Below are 21,494 nucleotides of genomic sequence, written 5' to 3'. Positions count from 1 at the left end.
CGCTTACAGGCTACATTCAAGCATGGTTTTGACGCTTTTCAGTCGCCCCCAGTGAACCGAAGATTAACTGATTGTGTGGATGCGGTGTTGTAATGGCTAGCTGTCATAGTGAAGTACAGCGGTAGCGAGTCAAAACAAGGTTGTTCATACATCTTGCACGCATTCTGTGAAATAGTTGTGACACGAGTCGTGCAAAGCTTGAATCGGACCGACATGACGGCAGTAACGTTCAAGAACCGCAAGCTCGTGCTTGTCGAGTACCCGGCGATCGTTAAAAGCACGGACAGAATGATGAAGAGCCTCGGTGGTATTGAAGAGATCTCCAAGGTAAGTCTGCGAAACGAACGCATGTGTGGCTTGTGTTTGGAAATCCGAAACTGACGTTTCTCGCGTTCTCATTTAGACCTATGCAGACCCGACGCGGAGGCTAGAAATGAAATTCAGGCCGCAAGATCCGTACTGCAAGAGTGCCTACGCCAACAATACAGACGTGTCCTGCCTCGTCTTGAAAGTGAAGAAGAACCGCGGCAACACGGATGAACCGTACACCGTGACCATCGAAGGCACCATTTCTACGGCCTACAAATTTCGTGGTAAGTTCCCGTCAATTAACGTTGCCGGCGTCATTACTGTTGCTAAAGTAGAGAACGTTACTTATATGGTTTTGCGTGTCAAAGCCACGCTATGATTATGAGGCACGATCTGACTTCATGGGGCTGTTCAACGAGCACCTCCGAGTACGCGGGCGCTCTTGCATTTCGGCCCCCATCGATTTACAGCCTTTCTGGCCGGTAATCGAACCCGCGCCCTACGGCTTAGTAACTCAACATCTTAGGCGTTTGAGGGCATAAAGGTCAAACAAACAAAAAAGAACGTGCAAGCATCACACAGCACACAAAGAGAAAGAAAGACTGGCTGTTTTACAAAGGGGACACGATACTCATTAATCTTGAACGCGAGAGGTATTATAATTGATGAAATACATTACATTACATACATTACATGAGCACAATTGTGACAGACACAGACCCTAGATATAACCTGGAAGTGGTCGTCACAGGAGATGCTTTCATGCAGTGTAGCATGCTGTTACTTGTTTCATTGCATCAGTGACTTAACCCAAAAAGCGAGCATAAGGTAGTGGAATGGCGGCTATTCTATGGTAAATCGGAATATATTGATTTCAGCTGGTTGGGGTATCGCATTACATGAAATCAACACTGCAAAAATGACACAGGCAAAGAATGCATACATCAGGATTTGCCACTTCAAACTGAGTTTCATTCATATTAGTTTATGCCAAGTGGGTTCACCACAATCATGCAGCTGTAGGCTGCATTTCAAGCAATTTTTAACTTTTGAAATTAGCCCAGTGGGAAGTGGCGGGGCTGTCACATGTGTTCTTTGTCGGTAATTTTCTTGGAGAGCAGTGTGTGTGTTAACGCGATAGCATTAAAGAGCTCTTTTCACAGAAATTCCAGTGTTGGTGTCATTGGTTGTAGATGGAATTCTACCACAGAGCTATGCTAGTGCTTTGAACTGCTTCGTAAAAAACTCTATAAAAATGTCCTGCAGTGGGACAAATCTCCTTAACTCATGTAATATTGCGTGGCAGAATCTTAGAATCTCACCAAGCGTCATAACATGTGAATTGCACAGCAATTGGGTGGCTTAAAACTGCCTACCCATTACAAAGTGTGCAGATGCACGTGGCACGTTATGGATGCATAGGGGTACTTCGCCAATTTGCAAGAGGAAGAATTATGGTGTAGGGGGCACTTCGCAACTCTACTTGCAGTAGGCATTCTAGGGTAGTTTAAAACAACCAATGTTACGTGCACAAACGTTCCTTTTCCTGCGGCACGGTTGAAGGCGAAGCTCAAGTATCCTCAACTTTACCATTTCTCTATGCGTTCATTCACCACTGCTTTTCTTTTCAGGCATGGTGGATTTTCAGTATTTACCCATGAGAAAAAAGGCAGACGGAACCGGATACGAGTCTTTGCTCGACCAGCTGATTCCGCCACCCATGTCGTCGACGGATTGGCTGATGAAAGACGCGCCGGTCTTCATACTGCCCCAAGTGTTCTCTCGTCTCGACACCATGTCAATACAGGCCCTGCGGGATGAGCCTAAGCGACGTGAGCTGGCGTCGGGGCCGCCGTCTCGTCCGAAAAATTCGTTCGGCCGAAGTAAGTCACCCCACTTGTAATGAGGCTCAAAGCTGAGGAAACTTGTGCAAATTTCTTGTCGAATAACGCGAAGACATGCAGTAAGGAACTGAACCACACTCGTGATGCGTTGATTTCTTCCTTCTTGCCATTTTTCTCATAAAAAGACATGAAGAAATCAAAAATTTGACGGCAGCCTGTCTGGCCGAGGAAATGCATACTGTAAACGCGAAAAAAGATACACCGACCAAAAAGAACAAATTGTTTACTGACATCACGGCGCCCCGTACGGGAGCCTTGTTCACAATAAAACCCATAAAAATAGCACAGCATATTCAAGTACGTACTATAAGTATGTGATGTAAGCAGCGAGAGTACATCGTTGGCAGTGTCCCATCGCTCCTCATCAGCGTATGCACTGTCGTCTGTATATGCAGGGATTCCAGGTACAGGCATGATGCAAGCTTTTTTGCTTTGGCCATAACACACGCACTTGATCAGTCAATATTGTGGTCTGTGGATTCCACATGTTCGGCAAGGGCATTCGAGGCCACGTGCCGTTTCCTGACGTCGTATTCGTGCTGTCACTCTGTCCTTAAAGTCACCTGTCTCACCGATGTGCTTGTTGTCACAGTCATGGCAGCCTATGGTGTAAGCAACACCGTAGAAATTTTCGCTCGGCAACTTGTCCTTTACGTTTACTAAAGCGTTTCTTAGCTTTCATGTTGGTACATGCGGAATTTTGACGACATACCTGCGGATGATGCGTGCGATGGTCTCACTTGTTCTGGGTGCATACAGGATGGCCATTCACTTCTTCAGAGACTACATTGAAGGCTGCCACGTAAGCAGCGATGGTTGTCTCTGCGCCAAGGATAAGAAAGATCTACACATTTTAAATTATTTAAAGATGCTTTCATTACTTGTAGTCATCATGACTTGTGCAATCGGTTTTCGCTTGGGAACAGAACGTAGGCGTGAATGCGTATGCACGGAGTTAAAATGTAAGTACCGGTCTATATGTGTAGACTTCTTGTAGACGTTGAAAGTCAGACCGGTGTTACCTTGTTTGACGAGAACATCAAGGAACGGTAGACAACCGTTGGCCTCTTGCTCGACAGTAAACTGAATCGCCTTTTCAACGGTGTTCAGATGAGACGTGAAAGCAGTGAGGGCATTTGGGTTAAGTTCTGTGCCACGAGACGGTGCCACTGACACGACAGCTCTAGCTTATTCTTTGGTTGACAAGCCAATCCAAAGCTGTGTCTGCTGATGCCAATAATTTCGCCCACGTGTGCTTTTCGGCTAGCAAACATGTACTTTGATCTGTTTTTCTCGAACCCTGCTTGCGGTAATCACTCTTCACTGGTGCCATATTCTTTTTGAGTTTGGCTCATGTTGATGGCCTACTACAACTTCCCACACGACCACAATATCATCTTTATTGTCCAGTGAACCCCACAGAAAGTCTCTCAGTGTGGTAGAGTGTACTCCTCGGATGGTATTGTACTGCTGTATGTTAATGTCACAGGTTTGAGACTCTCAAGTATGTTTGCTGTATGCAAGGTGAATTCACAAAACCCTGCATAGTTAGCAAGTGGAAAGGTATACTGCAGCCTTTAATCCAACATTGTGAGAGAAGACTGTGAGAATGTAGGCCTAAGTAAATTCAGTTAGCATTTATTTTTGTGTCTTTGTCTCCGTATCGGCTGAATGTGTATCAAAATAATATTTCACCTGCGCTCTTTTTGCTGTGGAAAATTGCTGTTGCCTTGCCATAGGCCAGAAGCATGTTCATTCAAGCTGTTTAGCACATCTATTCAACGTTCTGCTCTCCGAAGTCTCTACACCAGTGTTAAGATAACAGTGATAAGGTGAGACTGTGGACTTAATGCAATATCCTTTATTCATATATTGTCAAATTATAGATATCGTGCTCCATTCAACCTGCCTTAAATGGGCCCTGCAACACTTTTCTGAGTTATAATGGGATAGTCTCACTATTAGCCCATGACGCTTCACGAACCACATTCTGCAAAAATTTTTAGAATCCCTCAATTACGAGCGGAGTTACAGGGATTTGTCGCATGTTCTAAGCACTTCCTCTCTCCTTTCGTACTAGCGAGCACGCTGAAAGCTACGCAGGGAGGGGGATGACAAAGAGGCAAGAAAATCTATGCCTTCGTCAGCATGCATCATGACCTTGAGCACTCTTCTTTTTTTTCTTCGAACGCACAGCTTACTTTCAGCGTGAGTGCACGTGGGGGCACGTGGCGGCATCCTGCGGCGGCCACAGTAACTACGCAGGTCAGGATGCTCAAATCAGCCAATGGCCGCAGACTTGGGTGTATGGCGCAGAAATTCGGGTATATAGCATCATTTGTAGAGAGAAGAGGAAGCGAGGTCTAGCTGACTTTGAGAATTAATCATAAATTCCAGGCCGCGTGCAGTGCTACAATATTTGGCTCGCGTATTCTCGGGAGGCCTCAACTGCCGATCGGCAGTGTTTTCTGACCATGCTCTAAAAGTGTTGCAGGGCCTCTTTAAAGATCAAGTTGACCACACTTTGTTTTGGATGACAGCAGCTATTCATAGAAGACATTTTCACTGGGATGATTGTGAAAAAAACGGGCTTCACTAGAAGCATGAAATTGAGGAGAAAATTTTGTAATCATAACCCACTCTTGAACAGGATGGTAGCAGCCGGTTAAAAGCATTTTTTGTGTGTGTGTGACGTGCTGCAGTTCGTGACCGTCGTGTGAAGTTCGCTCGCTTCCTAACCTTCGACGAAGAAGATGTGCCCGTAGAGCCAAATCCAGAGGCCTGGAAACAGTTGGATTGGCGCCCTCCAGATGTGAACATCAAGCAAAGAGTTGAAGCGGTAAGGTTCGCTCATACGCTGATTAACTTTGTCAACAGGGAAGGAAAAAATATGCATTGCACCAGCTTGCCCACTTTCCCGCTCAATCGACTAACTCTTCATCAGCAAACCTTCCTCTCACTGATCCAGCACCAAAGCAGATCCAACTTTTGGTTGGGCTGATTGAAGTAGATGGAGATTATTTCACTGCAGCATTACTTCTGCAGTTAGTCTGATGTTTACGAACTCATCAGTGCTGTACCACTGCCAGGGGTGCAACAGCTGCGCCAATTGTGCCAATTTGATAACATTTCTTATTGCTGCGCCAAGCTTAGCCAAAACTGTGAAATTTGTTGAAATTGCGCCACGCTGCACCAAAATGCCCAGCCAGCGTCAAAATTTTCTCAGTTACGCTAATTTTAGAAAGTAACGGAGTTGGCCCCCTGCAGTTTGAGCATCATCATCCGATCTTGTCCAGACGCACAGAAAAGGCGTAGGTGTGGTTTGTGTTGGGCACCCAAAAACATTTGAAAATCAAAGTGGAAGCTCCACTTAAAAATTGTTAACACCCGCTGGTATATTCGAGGAAAGATGGCCCCTGACAACTCTCCTGATTTGTGCAGGAGACTACCGAATTTTGAGCAAACCTCCTGATTGTGCTGATATGGCCATAAATCACCGCAAAAGAAGAGAAAAAAGGACAGTGGTTATAAAACTTCCTGGCCTTTTTCTATTGCGTGCGCTGGTGCCGTGCGGAAAAGCGTACTAAGATTTAGAAGGCAGCTATTAATAGTACTAGCTGTCACGGGACACAGCACATTTTGTTCCTTAATTACTCATCCGTGCACGTGCCGCATAATTACGAGTACTAGTATGATCTCTGACATCTAAAAAATTACTGTCAATCATTAAGAGCTGTGAATGACGTTTCTGCAGCTCTGACAAACAAGCAAAAACGTGTGCCACTTTTCTCTTTTGGCCACCCCCACTCACTCCTGTTTTACGAATCTCCCGAATTTCGAGGTCGCCAGGTTGGCAGGTCCACATTAGCATTTGCTGTGCCTGTTTTTTTATTTGACAAGCGCTGGAAATGCTAATGTGGTCTTCGTCATTGTACTGTGGGGTGGTTCAACACACTGCTTTTATTGAAATAGCAGTGCTCATGTGCGCTGTGCATGAGTAAGCTGATGTCGAATGGTTTGTGCATATTTCTGTTTTCTTTTTGAAAAGTAAGATTCTTTGTTATACTGCTCCGAATTCTGGATTTCGTGCTAAAATACAGAGTTTTCTTCCACATAACCTGCTCCAAATTTGGATTTTCGTGCTCCAAAAGCAACATTTTGCTGCTTCATTAATTGCTCCAAATCCTATTTCGGCTGTTGCACCCCTGCACTGTGGACAAATGAAATGCGAGCTCGTTCAAGTAAAAGTGAGAATGTGTGTTTCCTTTTACAACCTCTGCCACTTTGTGATGTCAGCATGATTCTAGATTGTTTACTGGTGGTTTTGGGCCTGCTCTGTCATCTTTATTAAAGGCCCTCTGCAACTATTTGAACATAATCTGAAAATCCCGCCGAACTGCAGTTATGGCTCCTGTGAACATGTGACCCAATTATTGCACTGCCCGCAGCGGGCAATTTACAATTTCATGTGTTCTTCTTCCCCGGCAATGTTGTCACCGGCTACGCAGAAACCGGGAGCAAGTTGGCTGTGAAAGGTATCGGCTGATTTCACAAACGCTGTGTCAGCAGACGGTCTCGGAGGTCATGTGATTCATCATGTGGGTGCCATGGCCAAAAAACTTGCAGTGATTTATTCTCCTCAGCAAACTCATCATCGGGACATAAGCCTCTGCTCTTCCGCATTGAGTGATGTGACTGCCGAAGCCAGAGTTATTCAATCGTATGAGTTGCTAAACTTCCTATAGACTCCATGTATTGAAATCCTCGACTGCTGACCCGAAGGTCGCGGGATCTAATCCCGGTGGCAGTGGCTGCATTTTCTGTGCAGGCAAAAATGTTTGAGGCTCGTGTACTTAGATTTAGGTGCACGTTAAAGAACCCTAGGTGGTCGAAATTTCCGGAGCCCTCCACTACGGCGTCTCTCATAATAATATCACGGTTTTGAGACGTTAAACCCCAGGTATTATTATTATTATTATTGTATTGGAATCCGGACACACCGTTCACCAAAATCACAGAGTTCTGCTGTCAACTTTTCGTTGACTTTCAAAATTGGAAGTGGGCCAGAAGGATGCACAGCAGTTGCGCGCACACAAACACTTTTAATACTGGTTTACGACAGCACATAAAAGCATACACAAACTGCAAAATACTCCCGACGTAAACCAATAGGCATAGGAGGCATGCACTAGAAGATTTGATTACTTACTTAAATTTGTCAGAAAGGTCCATTCTATCAAATAGGGAATACAGCAATCTTTAGAAAAGAGAGATAGTCTAGATACTTTAGTGCAGCATGAGGATCGTTGAGAGGCTTCCGCAGGGAGCCTTCGGAGGACAGCTGAAGGAGCAACTTGACGACTGTGTCTTGCGCATAGCCGAGTCAGTGTTATGCCCAGGAGGGAAAACCTCGTTGCGTCCTCCCTGTACAACTTACAAAGCTGTTCTCCTTTTTCCAAGCTTTCCCGCCGTCTTCCGCCAGTGAAATGAAAACATTCGATACCAGCGGACGGCCCGGTGCGCGGTCATCTCTGCGTGGCCATAGCAGGGTGCCTCTCTTCGTCAAGCTGCCTCAAAACCAAATGCCGGCATTCCGGAGGCCGTGGTCTTCCCCGTCGCTTTCGGACTCGAGCTGCTGTTTCTTCCCTTCCTGCCCGTGTGCAAAGGACTCGCACCACGCCTATCTTTTCGGGCATCGCTGACTCTGTAATTCACTGGCGGCGGCGTCCACAACTCAGACGTGACAATGCTGATTGTAGAGCCACCTGTAAGCAGTAAAAGAAGCTAACAAATGGCATTTTTTGTTTTATTACATTGCACAAGCCCTTAAGCAATGCTGCGTTGATGAAGAGAGCAGTGTGTTTATTTCGTGGCTCACATTTTGCAGGTGATGCTGCAGCCATACAACTCTTCAAACCGTTCTTGAAGCACTTCTCCTAATTCTTGTTGTGGGAACTCACACAGTGACAGCAAAGACTGCAGTAGCTATGGTGATGTGGTGTGTTTTCTGTCATCGCACCCAGGTGGCGTGGTGGTTTGCTATCCTGTGCAAATTTGTCCATGGGTATGTTTCAGTTTCGGAATGGAGTCTTCACAACTGGTATGATTGAAGAGCTCTGCGCCAAAGCAGCACCCTGTGCTGCTTGGCGCAGAGTTCACCCTTCTTGTGTGTTTGCGGTTGGAACGGTGCACTTGTGCTAGCTGGCAATAGAAGAACCACGTGTCCATGCGCAGTACACATCTATAGAACACAGTTCGGCCACCGTCATTGAGTGCAGTGATGTAGTAGTTTGGACACCACCAGTCCTGGTGGTCCCTAGCCTTTGTCATCATACCTGCCAACTCCCGATTTGCCCGGGATACTCCCAATTTCTGACCATTCCGCCCGATGGTGCGGGCACTGCCATAAATCTGATAAACAGCCACCTGAAATGAAGATAACTAATGACAATGGTTCTAAAAGTTTTCTGGTCTTGAGGAACTAGAAAGACTGGTCCCTTCCCCCTACTCACTGATATAAAGGCAGCGAAGGCTGTTGCGTATGTGTGACCTTGGCTTGGCATGCTATCTTGATCTCGACGAGGAATTCACAATAGCATCACACTGCAGCGTACGCAAAGTTAGCTTTGGCGTCGTACAGTGTTATGCAGTGGAGCGTGCTGAGTGTTGGGAAAGGCTACTATATTTTGAGGGTCATAGCAGAGTTTATTCTGAGCTGCATGCCAAAGCTGGCATGTAAAAGCTTTACTACAAATATTTAGAGCCCCCCTTCTTGTTGTGCAAATCTCCTCATTTTTGAGGTCCCTAGGTTGGCAGGTATTTGTCATTGACAGTACAGTAGCTTTGACTTGCGCTGTGTGTACGTGGCCTCTTTTAGATTCCAATATGTGCCCTTATCCCTCGCAGTTGTTCCAGCAGCGGCCCTTGTGGACACGCAGTGCTCTCCAAGTGGAGCTCGGCGTCCAGCCAGTACGGTTCAAGCTCATCCTGCCCGTGGTGGCTTACTATGTCGTCAATGGGCCATTCCGCACTGCCTGGGTGCGCTTGGGGTTTGACCCCCGCAAGGACCCGTCAACAAAGATCTACCAGGTTCTCGACTTTCGGCTCAAAACATGTGGGTGGCATCTTCCTTCCTCTCGTCTTTTCCGCAAAGCCAGCTGCAAACAAAATTTCATTTTGGCTAAGTTATTTATAGGTGGCTAGAAGAGATGAAAAATTCTTGAACGTGGGGTGTTGCTGGATCCGACAATTCGACAAGTGGTTTTATCTTCTTCGAGGCTGCAACTGCCTACCTTAACGCGTGTATGTGTATGCTTCATACCCTCTTCTCCAACCCAAACAAAAGAGGAGGAAAGAGCAAGTGCAAAATCCGGAGGTGGGGGAGAAGGAGGGACTGGCATGTCGAATTGGGTGAGTCAAAAGAAAGAGGAAACAGTTAAAAAAAAGAAGAAAGAAAGCGTTCAGGGCTGGTCAGTGATTCGCATCGAAAGGATAGAAGGGGAGGTAGATGTTTTTCTAAATCATGGTTCTCAAAAGTAAGCACTGCTTGACAATGATGATTGTGAAATGGAGCTCTCCCCCACCCCTGTTCTCTTTCTTGCCTTTCCCTCCTCTTTTGTTTGGGTTGAAGGAGAGGGTACGACGCATACACATACACGCGTTAAGGTTGGCACTTGCAGCCTTGAAGAAGACAAGATCACTTGTAGAAACGTCGGATCCAGCAACACTCCATGTTCAATACTTTTTCACCTCTTCAACCTTCAATCCCCCACTCCCCGCCCCTGAATTTCTGTCTTATAGGTGGCTACTAGTATATAGTAGTACATATATGAAAGCAATTTTGGGAAACCTTCAGGGTTCAAAATCTCCCCTAAATGCTGCAAATCATTACATTGCAGTTTTTAAAAAGCACCTTTACAATGCATCTGAACTTAAAAAGATTGATGACAGTGCCGCTCCTTGCAAAAAGTGGCGTTTGCACTTCACTGACACTTCCCAGTAAATCGAGAAGCGCACATCTTCAGCCAAATGGCTGCTCTGAGCTCAACTTGGTAGAGTGTAGGAAAAGCTTCAAGTCCATGATTAAAAAACATGGATGTGGGAGATTCAGCAAGGACATTGGTAAAGTCACATCTGTTTTGCTTTCTGAGGAAAAGAGCACCAAGCACAATGTTAAAAGCTAGCAGGAACACTGTGGGGCAGCTGCTATTGTAATAACCACATACAGTAGAACCTCGTTGATACATTTCCGAAAAAAAAAATACTAAACGCATCATCCGGGAAAACCTATGATCTGAATCCAGTAAAAATTGAGGCTGACAAGCCCAGATTGAGGTGCATGGGCAAAAAACATTTATTTCTCAAAAAACATAGTGGGGCTCTTCGATTTTTGAACTTCTGGCAGCTCTCTGGCAACCAGTCTGCCAGCTAGTTGCGGTCCTGACAGGAAAGAACGTCGTGGTCACGTGTGTTGAAATCCCGAGACAACCCGAAGATTGCAAAATCAAACGCTGGGGGACAACCAGCGTAAACATAAAGAAATACTACTGCCGTGGCAGCAAACGAAACTTCGCGCCGCGTGAGCGTCAGTGCTTTCTGCATTGCCGCTTTGAAATATGGGGCTAGGTTTGCCGAAGAGCAGAAGTGATATTCTCGAGCATACACATTTGGGATACGATCACGGACGTTCGCAAGATCATTTGCGACTCGCCCCGTCCGTGAAGAAAACTGCTGCGCCACTGACTGCTTGACAAGCTCAACTCTGCGCAGTACATGTAACAATCGCGGTACAACATGATGGGAAATCTCGCAAAAATGATAGCGCCCCCGAAAGCGATAGCTGCTTGCAGCTATCGCATACTACGTCGCACAGAAACGCTGATCAGTTTGCATTCTGTCTTAACTTGAGACATCTGGCGGTAATTTTGCCGCCACTCATAGTCGCACCATCTCGCATGGTAGAACGGGCTTTAGCAGATAACGCTAGGCGTAATGGTAATCGAAGGTGAAGTCCCCAAGTGCCCGCATTTCAATCCATCGAGTCATCACAAAGATGGCAGCTTGCACGTATCGTCTCTTTTTGGCATCTGATAGCCAGAAACCTTCCAGATGTCTTCCAGAACAAATTTGTCCTGGCAGATTCTGGTGACCTGTGGGTAGGCAGAACTGTCCTGCCAGAGCAAAACGAATGCCGACTGGAAGTGTGCTGCTCAATGGGCGGAGCAACCCGAAAAGTGTGAAGGAAATGACATCTTATCGGCCATATCCACTGGGCACAATGAAGGCGTTGCTATGGTCACGTGGCGCGGCGTGTTATGTAGCGGCGGCGGCAGGTGTACTTCCGTAGGTCTCGTACCGAATCGTGGTGGACTGGTAACGACAGCATCATTTTTTTGTGCCTGCCGCACTGTTAGGTCCACAGTGTTCTCCCTGTTGTTTAGTCATGGGGTCTGAACAAAAGTGTGGAACAAGTGCGTATCTACGTACCATGATGAAGGATTTGCAGTGCTCAGCGAAATTGTGAGAAGTGCTTCACAAAAGACATTTTCTTTAAAGCCGTTTGAAGATTTTGACGGCCAGCGTGGCCGCCTGCTTTCGGGTCGGTGTGTGGTTGCCAGAGAGCTGAGGCAATGGCTGAGGGGTGATCGAGCAATTTGGAGAAGGCACGGAGGAGAGAATTGAGCAAAGCAGAGAAGCCGTGGAGGGGGAAAATCAGGCACCTGCGGAGAAGCCACCGTTACCGCATGGCGGCAATCTGCCACTTAGCGCTTCACAAGTACACAAGAGGGCCCTTTTTGCACTCCTGAAGGAGAGTTTGTGGCTGCAGAACGTATCATACGACCGCAGTTTCCCGTAGTTCTGAACATTGCTGCCAAATAATCGTATTTTGCTAGAACATATTAACCGGAATGTATTACACATAGCTCTATTGGGTTATTTTTAGTTTTCGAGATTGCGAGCGTATGAGCTGGGAAATCGCACTAAGCGAGAATGTATCAATGAGGTTCTACTGTACATAGGTTAAAGGACCCCTGACACCAAAATCGGAACCTCGTGATGTTTGTGTTGCTTGATAGTCCTGTATACTTGGGCACTTCTGGCCGATTATTAGTGGCGAACATTGCCTCTAAGGCATTTTGATTTGGTTTTAAATTAGGCTTGGGTACTCATCTCAGTTGACAGCACCTCACGGCATTACCACTAGTATGAGGTAGATGAAGGCCCCGTGTGACGTTCCACAAGAAAAGCGAGTATATTGTCAACGTCGCAGAATATTCGCGGGGCGCACACAAAGCCACGACTGGCTTCCGACGAGGGTTATTGTTCCATGCCCCTCTCAGACTGTTGTCGGGCTGTTCTCATGGTGGTTTTGGCGGCTTATACCAGGAATGCCTTTCTTTTTCCTGAGGGGACATGCTCTTAAAGGGACCCTGAAACGGTTTTTTGAAGTTTTGTCAGCGTTTAGGCAGTGGCATCCCCAAATCATTCGCACCAGAAATTAAGCGACGCACTGTCTACCAAGGCCGCTTCGGAATTTATATCTATACCCTCCTCCTCACCACTGCCTTGCACCCTCAACTCACAGACACCCAGACATCGCCGGCGATCGCAGCGCTCTCATGAGCGCACTCCACGGTTTGAGCTTCGCCCAGTCATGGCCTCAGATATTGTGCGCCGACGGGTTGCGCGCATTCTCGGAGGCCCAACAAAGACGAAGCTCGCGGAGTGGTTGATATCTGCTCCGACACGTGCCGCCACACTACCAGCAGATCTTATTTTATTCTTCTGTACGGCGACAATCTGCAAAAGCATGCGGACAAACAAAAATAATTCGAGAACGATCACCGATAAGCGTAAACTCGGGCAATGTGGTTGTGTCTTCAGGGGTGAAGTTACAGCCACAAAAACGTGGATCGTGGCGTTGAACGGATAGCGAGAGCGCGACGCTCATTGCAGCGACGAGCTGAAGGGATTCCGCTCGCCAGATGCCTCACGAACATTGCACGATGTCGCAGCTTTACAAGTCACCAATTGCTAGAAATTGCTAGATATGTGGTACACAACACGGCTAGGGAAATTCATTGTGTCCAAGAAAAGAAACCTCGAGATAAACACTGTCGCTCAGCACACGTCAACACGGAGTAAGTTGTAACACAGGCAGACGACGCTCGCTGCCCACAGGAGGTTCAGTGACGTGTACTGGACATATCCAATCAGATCAGCCGCCTGCGTGACGTCGCGCTTCCAATACGACGCGCACTGGAAGTGGGCGGTTTGAAAACGCGTTTGGCTGAGCCGCTGTGATCGGTGGCGATTCGCAGCTTCAAAGCCTTGTAATAAATTACACAGTTTACGCACAGAGCTTAAATCGGTCTGTAAATGATCTTTAGGACTTGCTCTACCGGCTCAATGTGTTCGTACAAAATCGTCAAAACCGTTTCAGGGTCCCTTTAACAGGCTCAACTCATACCGAAGCACCCACATTGTTTCGTGCTTTACTGTGCACGAGGCACCGATTTGAAAATTGGGCTGTCAGTGTCATCAAAGTTTGAGTGCACGTGGTCTCAGGCATTCCCCCGCTGTGGGCCGCTAGTTGCTTACGATGTTAGGCAGGCGTTTCGAAGTGACGCTAAAATTGGTCACAATTAACGATGCTAGCATTAATTATAGAATAGTACAATAGAACATTTACCATTCAATTTCAACATTACCAGACACAAGGGTACAAGTTACAGTATAAAGTCGCAAACAAAAATTTTGCTCTCAGGGGTCGTATAAAGATGAAGGATCTTACTGAAGTCTGCCAACTTTTTGTCTGGTGTTTTGCATCGGTGCTGGGCATACCAGTAGTGAAAGTAGTACCAGTGGTTTATTTCAAATGCGCAGTTATGCTTTGAACATGACTAACAGCAGATATGTGGCCAGACGACATAGCCCTATGTACAATAGCTCTTTGGGTTCAATGCATTATGTAGTTTTTGCGTGCATTTGTGTGGTGTAAAGGGTAGGCGTCTGTGAGTGTCATTTAGTAATGGGTTTGCGGCGCATTGGCTGCATTTGAGAATGTTGTGGCTGCTTACTCATTTGTGAACTTCTGACCTGCCACCTTTTCCTCTGATCACTGATGCCATGCATTCTGGCCTTGTGGCACAAAACATGGTGGCATTTTAAAATGTGGTGGCTGCTTCTGCATTTGCGAACATAATGTGTTGAGATGCAAGGCTGCATTTGCACGACACGTGTGTGTCGGTACATGGATGTAGTGCTGTAGAACTTGGATGTAGTACATGGATGTAGTGCTGTAGGATGTAGTGCTGTATTACCAGTAGAACTGTGCTAATGAAGGTAAGCGTGACTACATAGACGAACCATCCAAAATATGAGAAATCGCTGCAGAAAGGTCTCTCAAGCTAACCACTCCTCTTTCACTCGTCTTGGAGTGTGTTGGGACCTCGGCTGACTGTTTAAAAACATACTAGGTTGGTGACAGAGCGTGGTTTAGTGACAGTAGCAAAAAATGAAGACGAACGCTAGTGTGGTTTCCTTTTATTTCAATAGTAATCATGACAGAGATGATGTCCAGTCCCTCCACATGCGCATGAGCATGTTGCTACTTCTCCTTTATGCGATAGTTTGCAGGAAGCTAACAAATGCAACTAAACAGGAGTTGTCTCTGATGAGGGTAAGGCTCAGCGATGGCAAGAGGCAATGCACCACTTGGAAGTTATGTTGCTCCACATCATGGCCCTGCACTTTTTTCTTTTTTTCTTCAGCGTATTGGCCGCTACTTCTGGTTCAGGCATGCAAGGCACCAGCATGTACAGCCACAACCTCGTTTTAACGAAGTAACGTCGGGACCATTAATTAGTTAAATACGATTTTCGTTGTAACAGTGGAGATAAAGATCAGGTCTAACAAATCGGCAATCTGTCTCGCGCAAAAATCCTGGATACAAAGCTCTTTATTCTAGGCTTTTAACCCACCATAAACGAGGTAATCCTTAAAGGGACCGACAGCTGATTTTTCTCGACCTATTTCTTTTATGGCACGACAGAAAGCTCACCCTTCGCAGTGTTTGTAGCGGCAGTAGTTAATCCCAAAAGCACGTAGGTATTTTACGAGCAGTATTTTTCAATTTGAAAAGCTCTACACACGGACGTACCTTTCTTCCAGCAACGTTGAGAATTGATAGCGATGCCGCCAGCACTTTCGCTCGCGATTTGTGGAAGCTAGCGTTGTTCTGTTTTCGCAGGAGTTCCTGTAACTATGCTTAACCACCTTCATCTAGAGTTTTTCAACTATTTTTGAAAATAACAAGCTGCTACAGCGAGATGATGTGGCATTATTCACCTTCCCTGTACTATTTGTACTGTTCTTGTGCGCATGCGTCCAAGGTTGCCTGCGCCTGTGTCATAGGTGGCTTGTCTCGGCGTCGTCACTACGCATATGCGCGTGCATCATTTATGAGACGAAGTGTAGGTAGCAAAACTATGTCACTCAAGAACTTTAGCGACCTGGAAACTGTGTGCGCGATTGCGTGAGCACGCTGAAAAGTTACTCAAGATGCGCTGACGAGCATGGGATCATTACGTCACGCGAAGGCAGCGCCACTTCAATGCATACTACTAACGCAGGCCTATATGTACATTTTTATGGAGTAATACCTTTTAATATAAAGAAATGAACAATATTTCAATACTAACAAAAAGATCATCAACCGCGTACAGCAATCAACGATCACGTGGCCGGGTACATCGGATCGTTCATGTTTTGGCCGCCAGAGGTGCCACAGGTCATTTTTTGCGACTTTCGATTAAGAAATCAAAATATAAATCCACCTGTCACGAAAAAAAGACATGCTTGGTTTGAGTCAATGCAACGAACAATCTTTCCATCAGCGGAGTCATCTCATTTCATGTTCTGGGCAGTTGTCGGTCCCGTTAACTGTCTCCTTGTGACATTTCAAACTTCGGCTCATACAGTGGCATAACTGGTCAAAAGCGCTTTTTTTTACATTGAATGACCGAAATTACCACAACTTCTCAAACGATTCAAAGAATACGGTTGTGAGTTGTCTTTCAATACTTATTTTGCTTTTGATGCTACCTTTCTAATTTTTTAGCCTCACACAAAGTAAATATTTCTGCATTATAGCCAGTATCATGGTGGCTCTCACCTTTCTGTTTCATTATAATAAGAATAAATGTCAGTGAACGGAAACGTGATCAACCATAGTACGTATGCATAGTTTACCATAACTGATAATTCGCCATATCAGTCTTTGTTATAACGAGGTTCATCTGTAGCAGCACCTTGCGGTAGCCACTGTACTTACACGGCCGTTCCATGAAGTCAACAAATACCTGTTCTATCCACTTGCTGCATAGTCTGGGACGACATTGCAAAGGAGAGAGCAAGCTATGATTGACATCCAGTCGATGGCCATCAAAATGCCACGACTCTATCGACTCAATGGTGTTGTTGCGCAGATACACGGCACTTTGGAACTGCCGTTGCGTGGTTCAGGCGCTTTGCACGAAGATTGTGTGGTGCTGCGGATGTTTATTTCCGTTTTCATGTCACCGAAAGTTTAATGATATGAGTTTGCTTAAAACCACAAACATATTTGTTATTTTTGTTGAAACAATTCAGTGAGTTGTTTTTAGGCAGTTATGAATACATGTTTGTTTTCTTGTTGTTGAGCAGTGAAACTGCAGCAAGCGAGGCATGGCGAGACAGCATGATGAAGATATGTACATTACTGTTGTCGAGAGTGTGTGCGGTTCGCACATTTCAAGTGGCAAAAATACTTTATTAAATAATTCATAACGGTCAGATATACTGCTTTTAAAGCATACTGGTTAGATTTTTTTTTCTAATCATTAGTACACGCACACTGTGAATGAGAGGGCACGTTCGCACTGTTTCTGCTTCCATAGCTCAATGGCTACCAATGTTTCGATAGAGTTGTGGGGTGCTCCATTGACTCGACAGCCTTTAAAGCATCCTGTGTAGCAGCTCGTGCTTGACCATTGAGTCAATAGACTGTCTATCAGTTGTGACATGGGTGCTAGACAAGCTACCAATTATCTTTGAACCTGTAGCCGTATGGTAAGCATTAAAATTCTGCTGTGCCTCAATTTACTACAACTTTAATTTAGGCTCATCATCATCCAAATGAAATGGCTGTGCCTCTTAAAAAGTTGTTAATGCGAGTGAACTATTGTTACATTCTGCAAGCAGTCATATATTTTGCATTATAATGAATTTTTTTTTTTGTTTCCTTGAGCATTTTCTACTTTTGCTTATAGCTGATTTAACCTTCTTCAGCATACTGATAGCTGCTGCGATGTTATGGCACTGCTTCAAGACATTGACGAATGGTCAGCATTTTGAAATGCTTGTGAAATATGACTGCAAATGACCAAGTTTATGCCATTTAGTAGCGTGTAATTGAAGTATGTGGTGAATAGCAGTAATAGAGTGGACTGATGTGACCATGCGTGAATTCCTGGCGGTGATGTGGTCTAGACGTACACTTTGGCCACCTGTCAGTGATGTGGTCAGGTGCGTTGAGTGCATGACTTGTTTGCAGCACCTTACGAACACCAGCTAAGTTTCTTTATGTAACTTTCTTGCTCTCAGCTCAAAGCAACACTGTACTTGGCATACATATTGAGTAAACACATTAAAATGTGATATAATTAATGGTCGCATAGTTGATTAATTAAGGCATTGTATTATGTTGGCACTGTCTTGAGGAGGAATTATCATGGGTAAATAAGAAAGACAGATTTGTCAGGCAAGAAACAAATAATAAAGTGATAACTGAGCATAGGGCTATGTCGAGTTTTCTAACAATTTTTCCTTCTCTTCTGCATTCTCATAGAACTATTAATCGTTGGTCATGGTCAATCTGCTCAACAGCTCCACATATATGAAGAAAAAGATGTGAACACAAGTGTTGTTCATTGGGAATTGCTTTAATGCAAACGTGCATTTCCTTTCTGATCTCCGTGTAGCTGTTGGACTGAATGACCGCCAACGTCATAACATGGCTTGTTTTCACTACCTGCTGTTGTTGCAGTTTCTGCAAAACATTGACCAGAACTTTGCTTGCAGCACCGTGTGGAATGATGCTCAACGAAGTGGCGACCAAGCGTGGCCACTCGGCCTACCTCGTCCCAACTAAGACTCTGGGATCGAACTCTCGGCCCATCCATGCCCAGACTGACTACCTGCAAGGACATGGCAAGGCCACCGCAACCAAGCCGTCAACCAAGCCTGATGACCAAGTGCTGGTGAGCTTTTTGCCAGGCAAGCTGCCACCTTACCGCCAGATGTTCTACCACCTGAAGGATATCCGCATGGGCAGTGTCCAGAAGTTGGTGCATGCCAACGACGGCCACGAGGCAACTTCTTGTCACGAGAGGGACGGCTGGTGCGAGGAGGGCACTATAGACAGGTGCCGCCAGCTAATGATGGCCGAATTGAAGGCCACGCTTGATAAGATGAAGAGCGAACAGCCATCGACGTCGCGGGACGAAAGCCCAGTGGCACTCGAAGAAGACGACGAGTTCGACGACTTCTTGGATGACGAAGGGGACGAAGATTGACTCGTCGTACAACCACGTTCGAACAAGGTCGGAGCAGAAGACCGCATTTGAGAAGTCAAAGTTCCAAAGCAGATGCGCCGTAGCAACTTGGGATTGAGAGTGCAACTTGGCCAGAGGATGACTAAGATCTCAGTTACATTATAGACAACAAAGTTCGCGAAGATTGGCTCACACGACTTATGACTGGAGAAGAGCGAGGGGTCAGCAGCTTATGCTGTGTCATAGACTTTTGGTGTTCAGCGAGGTCAGCTCACAGTAAACAAGAGTGCTAATTATGACAATTGCCACAGTGCAGTCCTGCAGTGTTTCCAGATGGAGGCTACGCTGCCAGGGTACGCGCATGAAGCTTAACGCTGCTGTGTTTTCTTAAAGGCCATCTGTGAAGTAGTCTCGCTCTGTATAAACTCTTAAAAATTGAGTAGTGTAGGTAAATACTGTTCAAAGAGCCTTGGCAAAGTTGTAGGGCTGGCAGCTATCTAATATGTTTATTAACAGCCTTAAGCAGCACATACGCAGACGACGTGTACATGGTGATCATTGGATGCGAACAAAGTCCTGGAACGTTGCTCTTGAGATCTTTGCACTATGTTGGAAGCGGCCATGTCCCACAGGTTGCACTGAATAATTGAGGCCATCGCCTAATCATTGAGGTCATCACATAGTCACCAACAATGTGACCTAGTCATCCAGACTTTCACCTAATAATTGAGGTTGTCACCTAATCACTGCAGTCGTCACGTGATCATTAGCCACCACGGTGGCTCAACAGTTAGCGTTTGGCTGCCGACCCAAAAGTCATGGGTTCCATCCCAGCAACTGTGGTTTAAGTTTTGACGGAGGCAAAATGCTAGAGGCTTGTGTCTTTTATAGCAGCAGTTTCTGTTCGCATACATGGGAGTAAGTCTCGGTGCTGTGCCGGCCTGAACAGTTGCTTGCAATACGCTGCATATGCAGCTGCTCACGGATGACTTCAAAAGTGATACGGAGCCTTTGCTACCAACAGCTGCTCAGAAAACACCGGTTGGTGAAAAACCGAAGGGTGAATATCACTTGATCTTGAAGGATAACCGATGCTCTGCCTTGCACAAGGTCATCAAAAAGGTGCTCGCAATGCCACTGCACCATCGTTTTCGAAATGCAAAAGTGCTTCTGGAAAGACTCGTCCGACAGGGTTAACGGGTTCCTGTGTACTGAAACACACCGTTCTCTGCCTTCAAAAAGTGAAACAAGCAAGCTTGCATTCACGGTGCCATTGCGCTGTTCTCCAACCAACGAACAAAACCATTAATTTGGCTCGCTGGTTTGAATCACGCACAAGCGTGAGGGCCTGTTCAGTTATTATAAAAAATGAGAGGAGCAACAGCGCAACAGCCACAGCGCTATTTTGACATTTCGTGAGGAGAACCGGAAACGGGAGGAGCTCTGGTCAATTAGCGGCAGCCAAAGTGGACAGTCCACTAGATAGGCAGTTCCAGAATAGCTCCCCTAACCGCTGCAGAGTCAGGAAAGCAACAATTGTGTATGTTTGACTAACATTTGCTGGTGTCCTTCACATTAAAAAAGTTGTAAAGCCAACATATGTCAAATTGCACCACTGCCGAAAATTTACACCAGCAATGAAGCAGACTACATTTCTTGATGTTATATGCGCGCTTGATTAATCTCTCCACCATCAGGTGGCATTACCTGTCGGGGCCACCCAAGCTTGTCACTAGGTAATCGGGTGAAATGTTTATGGTTACAAGCTTGTGAACAAGCTAGAACTCTATTATAATTTTGTGGGTAGAATGCACAAGTGTTTGGACAGCAGCGCTTAACACAATGGCGATAGCATCAATAAAATTTAATGCAAGTGAAGCATGAGCCACCATTTGCATGATGTGTAGCCTATTACACTGATAGGCCTGGTACACGTTACAGTATAGAGTTTCTGACGATAAAGTTCACTCTTGCGCATTCTTTAGCCAGTACAGTAACACTGTACAGTAAACCAGCACTGCCAGAAGGCCCTTTCAACCAGAGAGATGCAAGAATAGTGAGGCATGATTATGTTTCCACTCGGCATCTGCTCTTTGTGGCTTTCGCACTTTTGTCCTCTGCACTGACCTGCAGGGGCGTAGCCAGAAATTTTTTTCGGGGGGGGGGTTCAACCATACTTTATGTATGTTCGTGCGTGCGTTTGTATGTGCGCGTGTATATATACGCCAGCAAAACTGAAAAATTTCGGGGGGGGGGGGGGTTTGAACCCCCCCAACCCCCCCTGGCTACGCCCCTGCTGACCTGGCTGACATACCCTGCATGACTTCCTGTTTGAGCCCCTTAACGGAGTCATGAGCCGCCCCTTGGTTGATGAAAAACACATCCCGTGAAAAGCAGATTGAACAGCTCAGCCAAGTCTTGCAGTTGTGCACAGCAAAGAGAGTTTGGAAGCGGAGCACGAAGTTGCCATTTTCTCAGGCGCTCTCTTTTCATAAAGAATCCCTTCCATGCTCACTCTCTTCGGAGCTTTCAGCGCCTGTTGTTTGATGTCAAACAACAGCTAGCATGCATTTGGCTAATAGCTGACATAAATTGAGAACGGTGTTTGGATCAAATGAGCTTCTTGCCACAGGGTGCCGCCACGCACTGACGCCGTGCTTGATAGTCTGCTAACAGTACACAGTAT

At 45.9% G+C, this 21,494-nt stretch overlaps 1 protein-coding gene across 1 annotated transcript; it reads left to right on the top strand.

Annotated features, from left to right (window-relative positions):
• Window positions 1-20,686, top strand: LOC119396404 (general transcription factor 3C polypeptide 5). The gene is made up of 6 exons (XM_037663610.2): window positions 1-327; window positions 404-593; window positions 1,941-2,192; window positions 4,916-5,052; window positions 9,120-9,327; window positions 18,336-20,686. The coding sequence occupies exons 1-6, from the start codon at window positions 214-216 to the stop codon at window positions 18,827-18,829; spliced, it is 1,395 nt and encodes a 464-aa protein (XP_037519538.1). The 5' UTR covers window positions 1-213; the 3' UTR covers window positions 18,830-20,686.
• The last annotated feature ends 808 nt before the right edge of the window (window positions 20,687-21,494 follow it).

This window comes from Rhipicephalus sanguineus, chromosome 6 (assembly GCF_013339695.2).
Source record: "Rhipicephalus sanguineus isolate Rsan-2018 chromosome 6, BIME_Rsan_1.4, whole genome shotgun sequence".
Lineage (NCBI taxonomy): Eukaryota > Metazoa > Arthropoda > Arachnida > Ixodida > Ixodidae > Rhipicephalus > Rhipicephalus sanguineus.
Note: the sequence above shows the minus strand (reverse complement) of the source record. Positions and strands in the feature narration are given on the sequence as shown.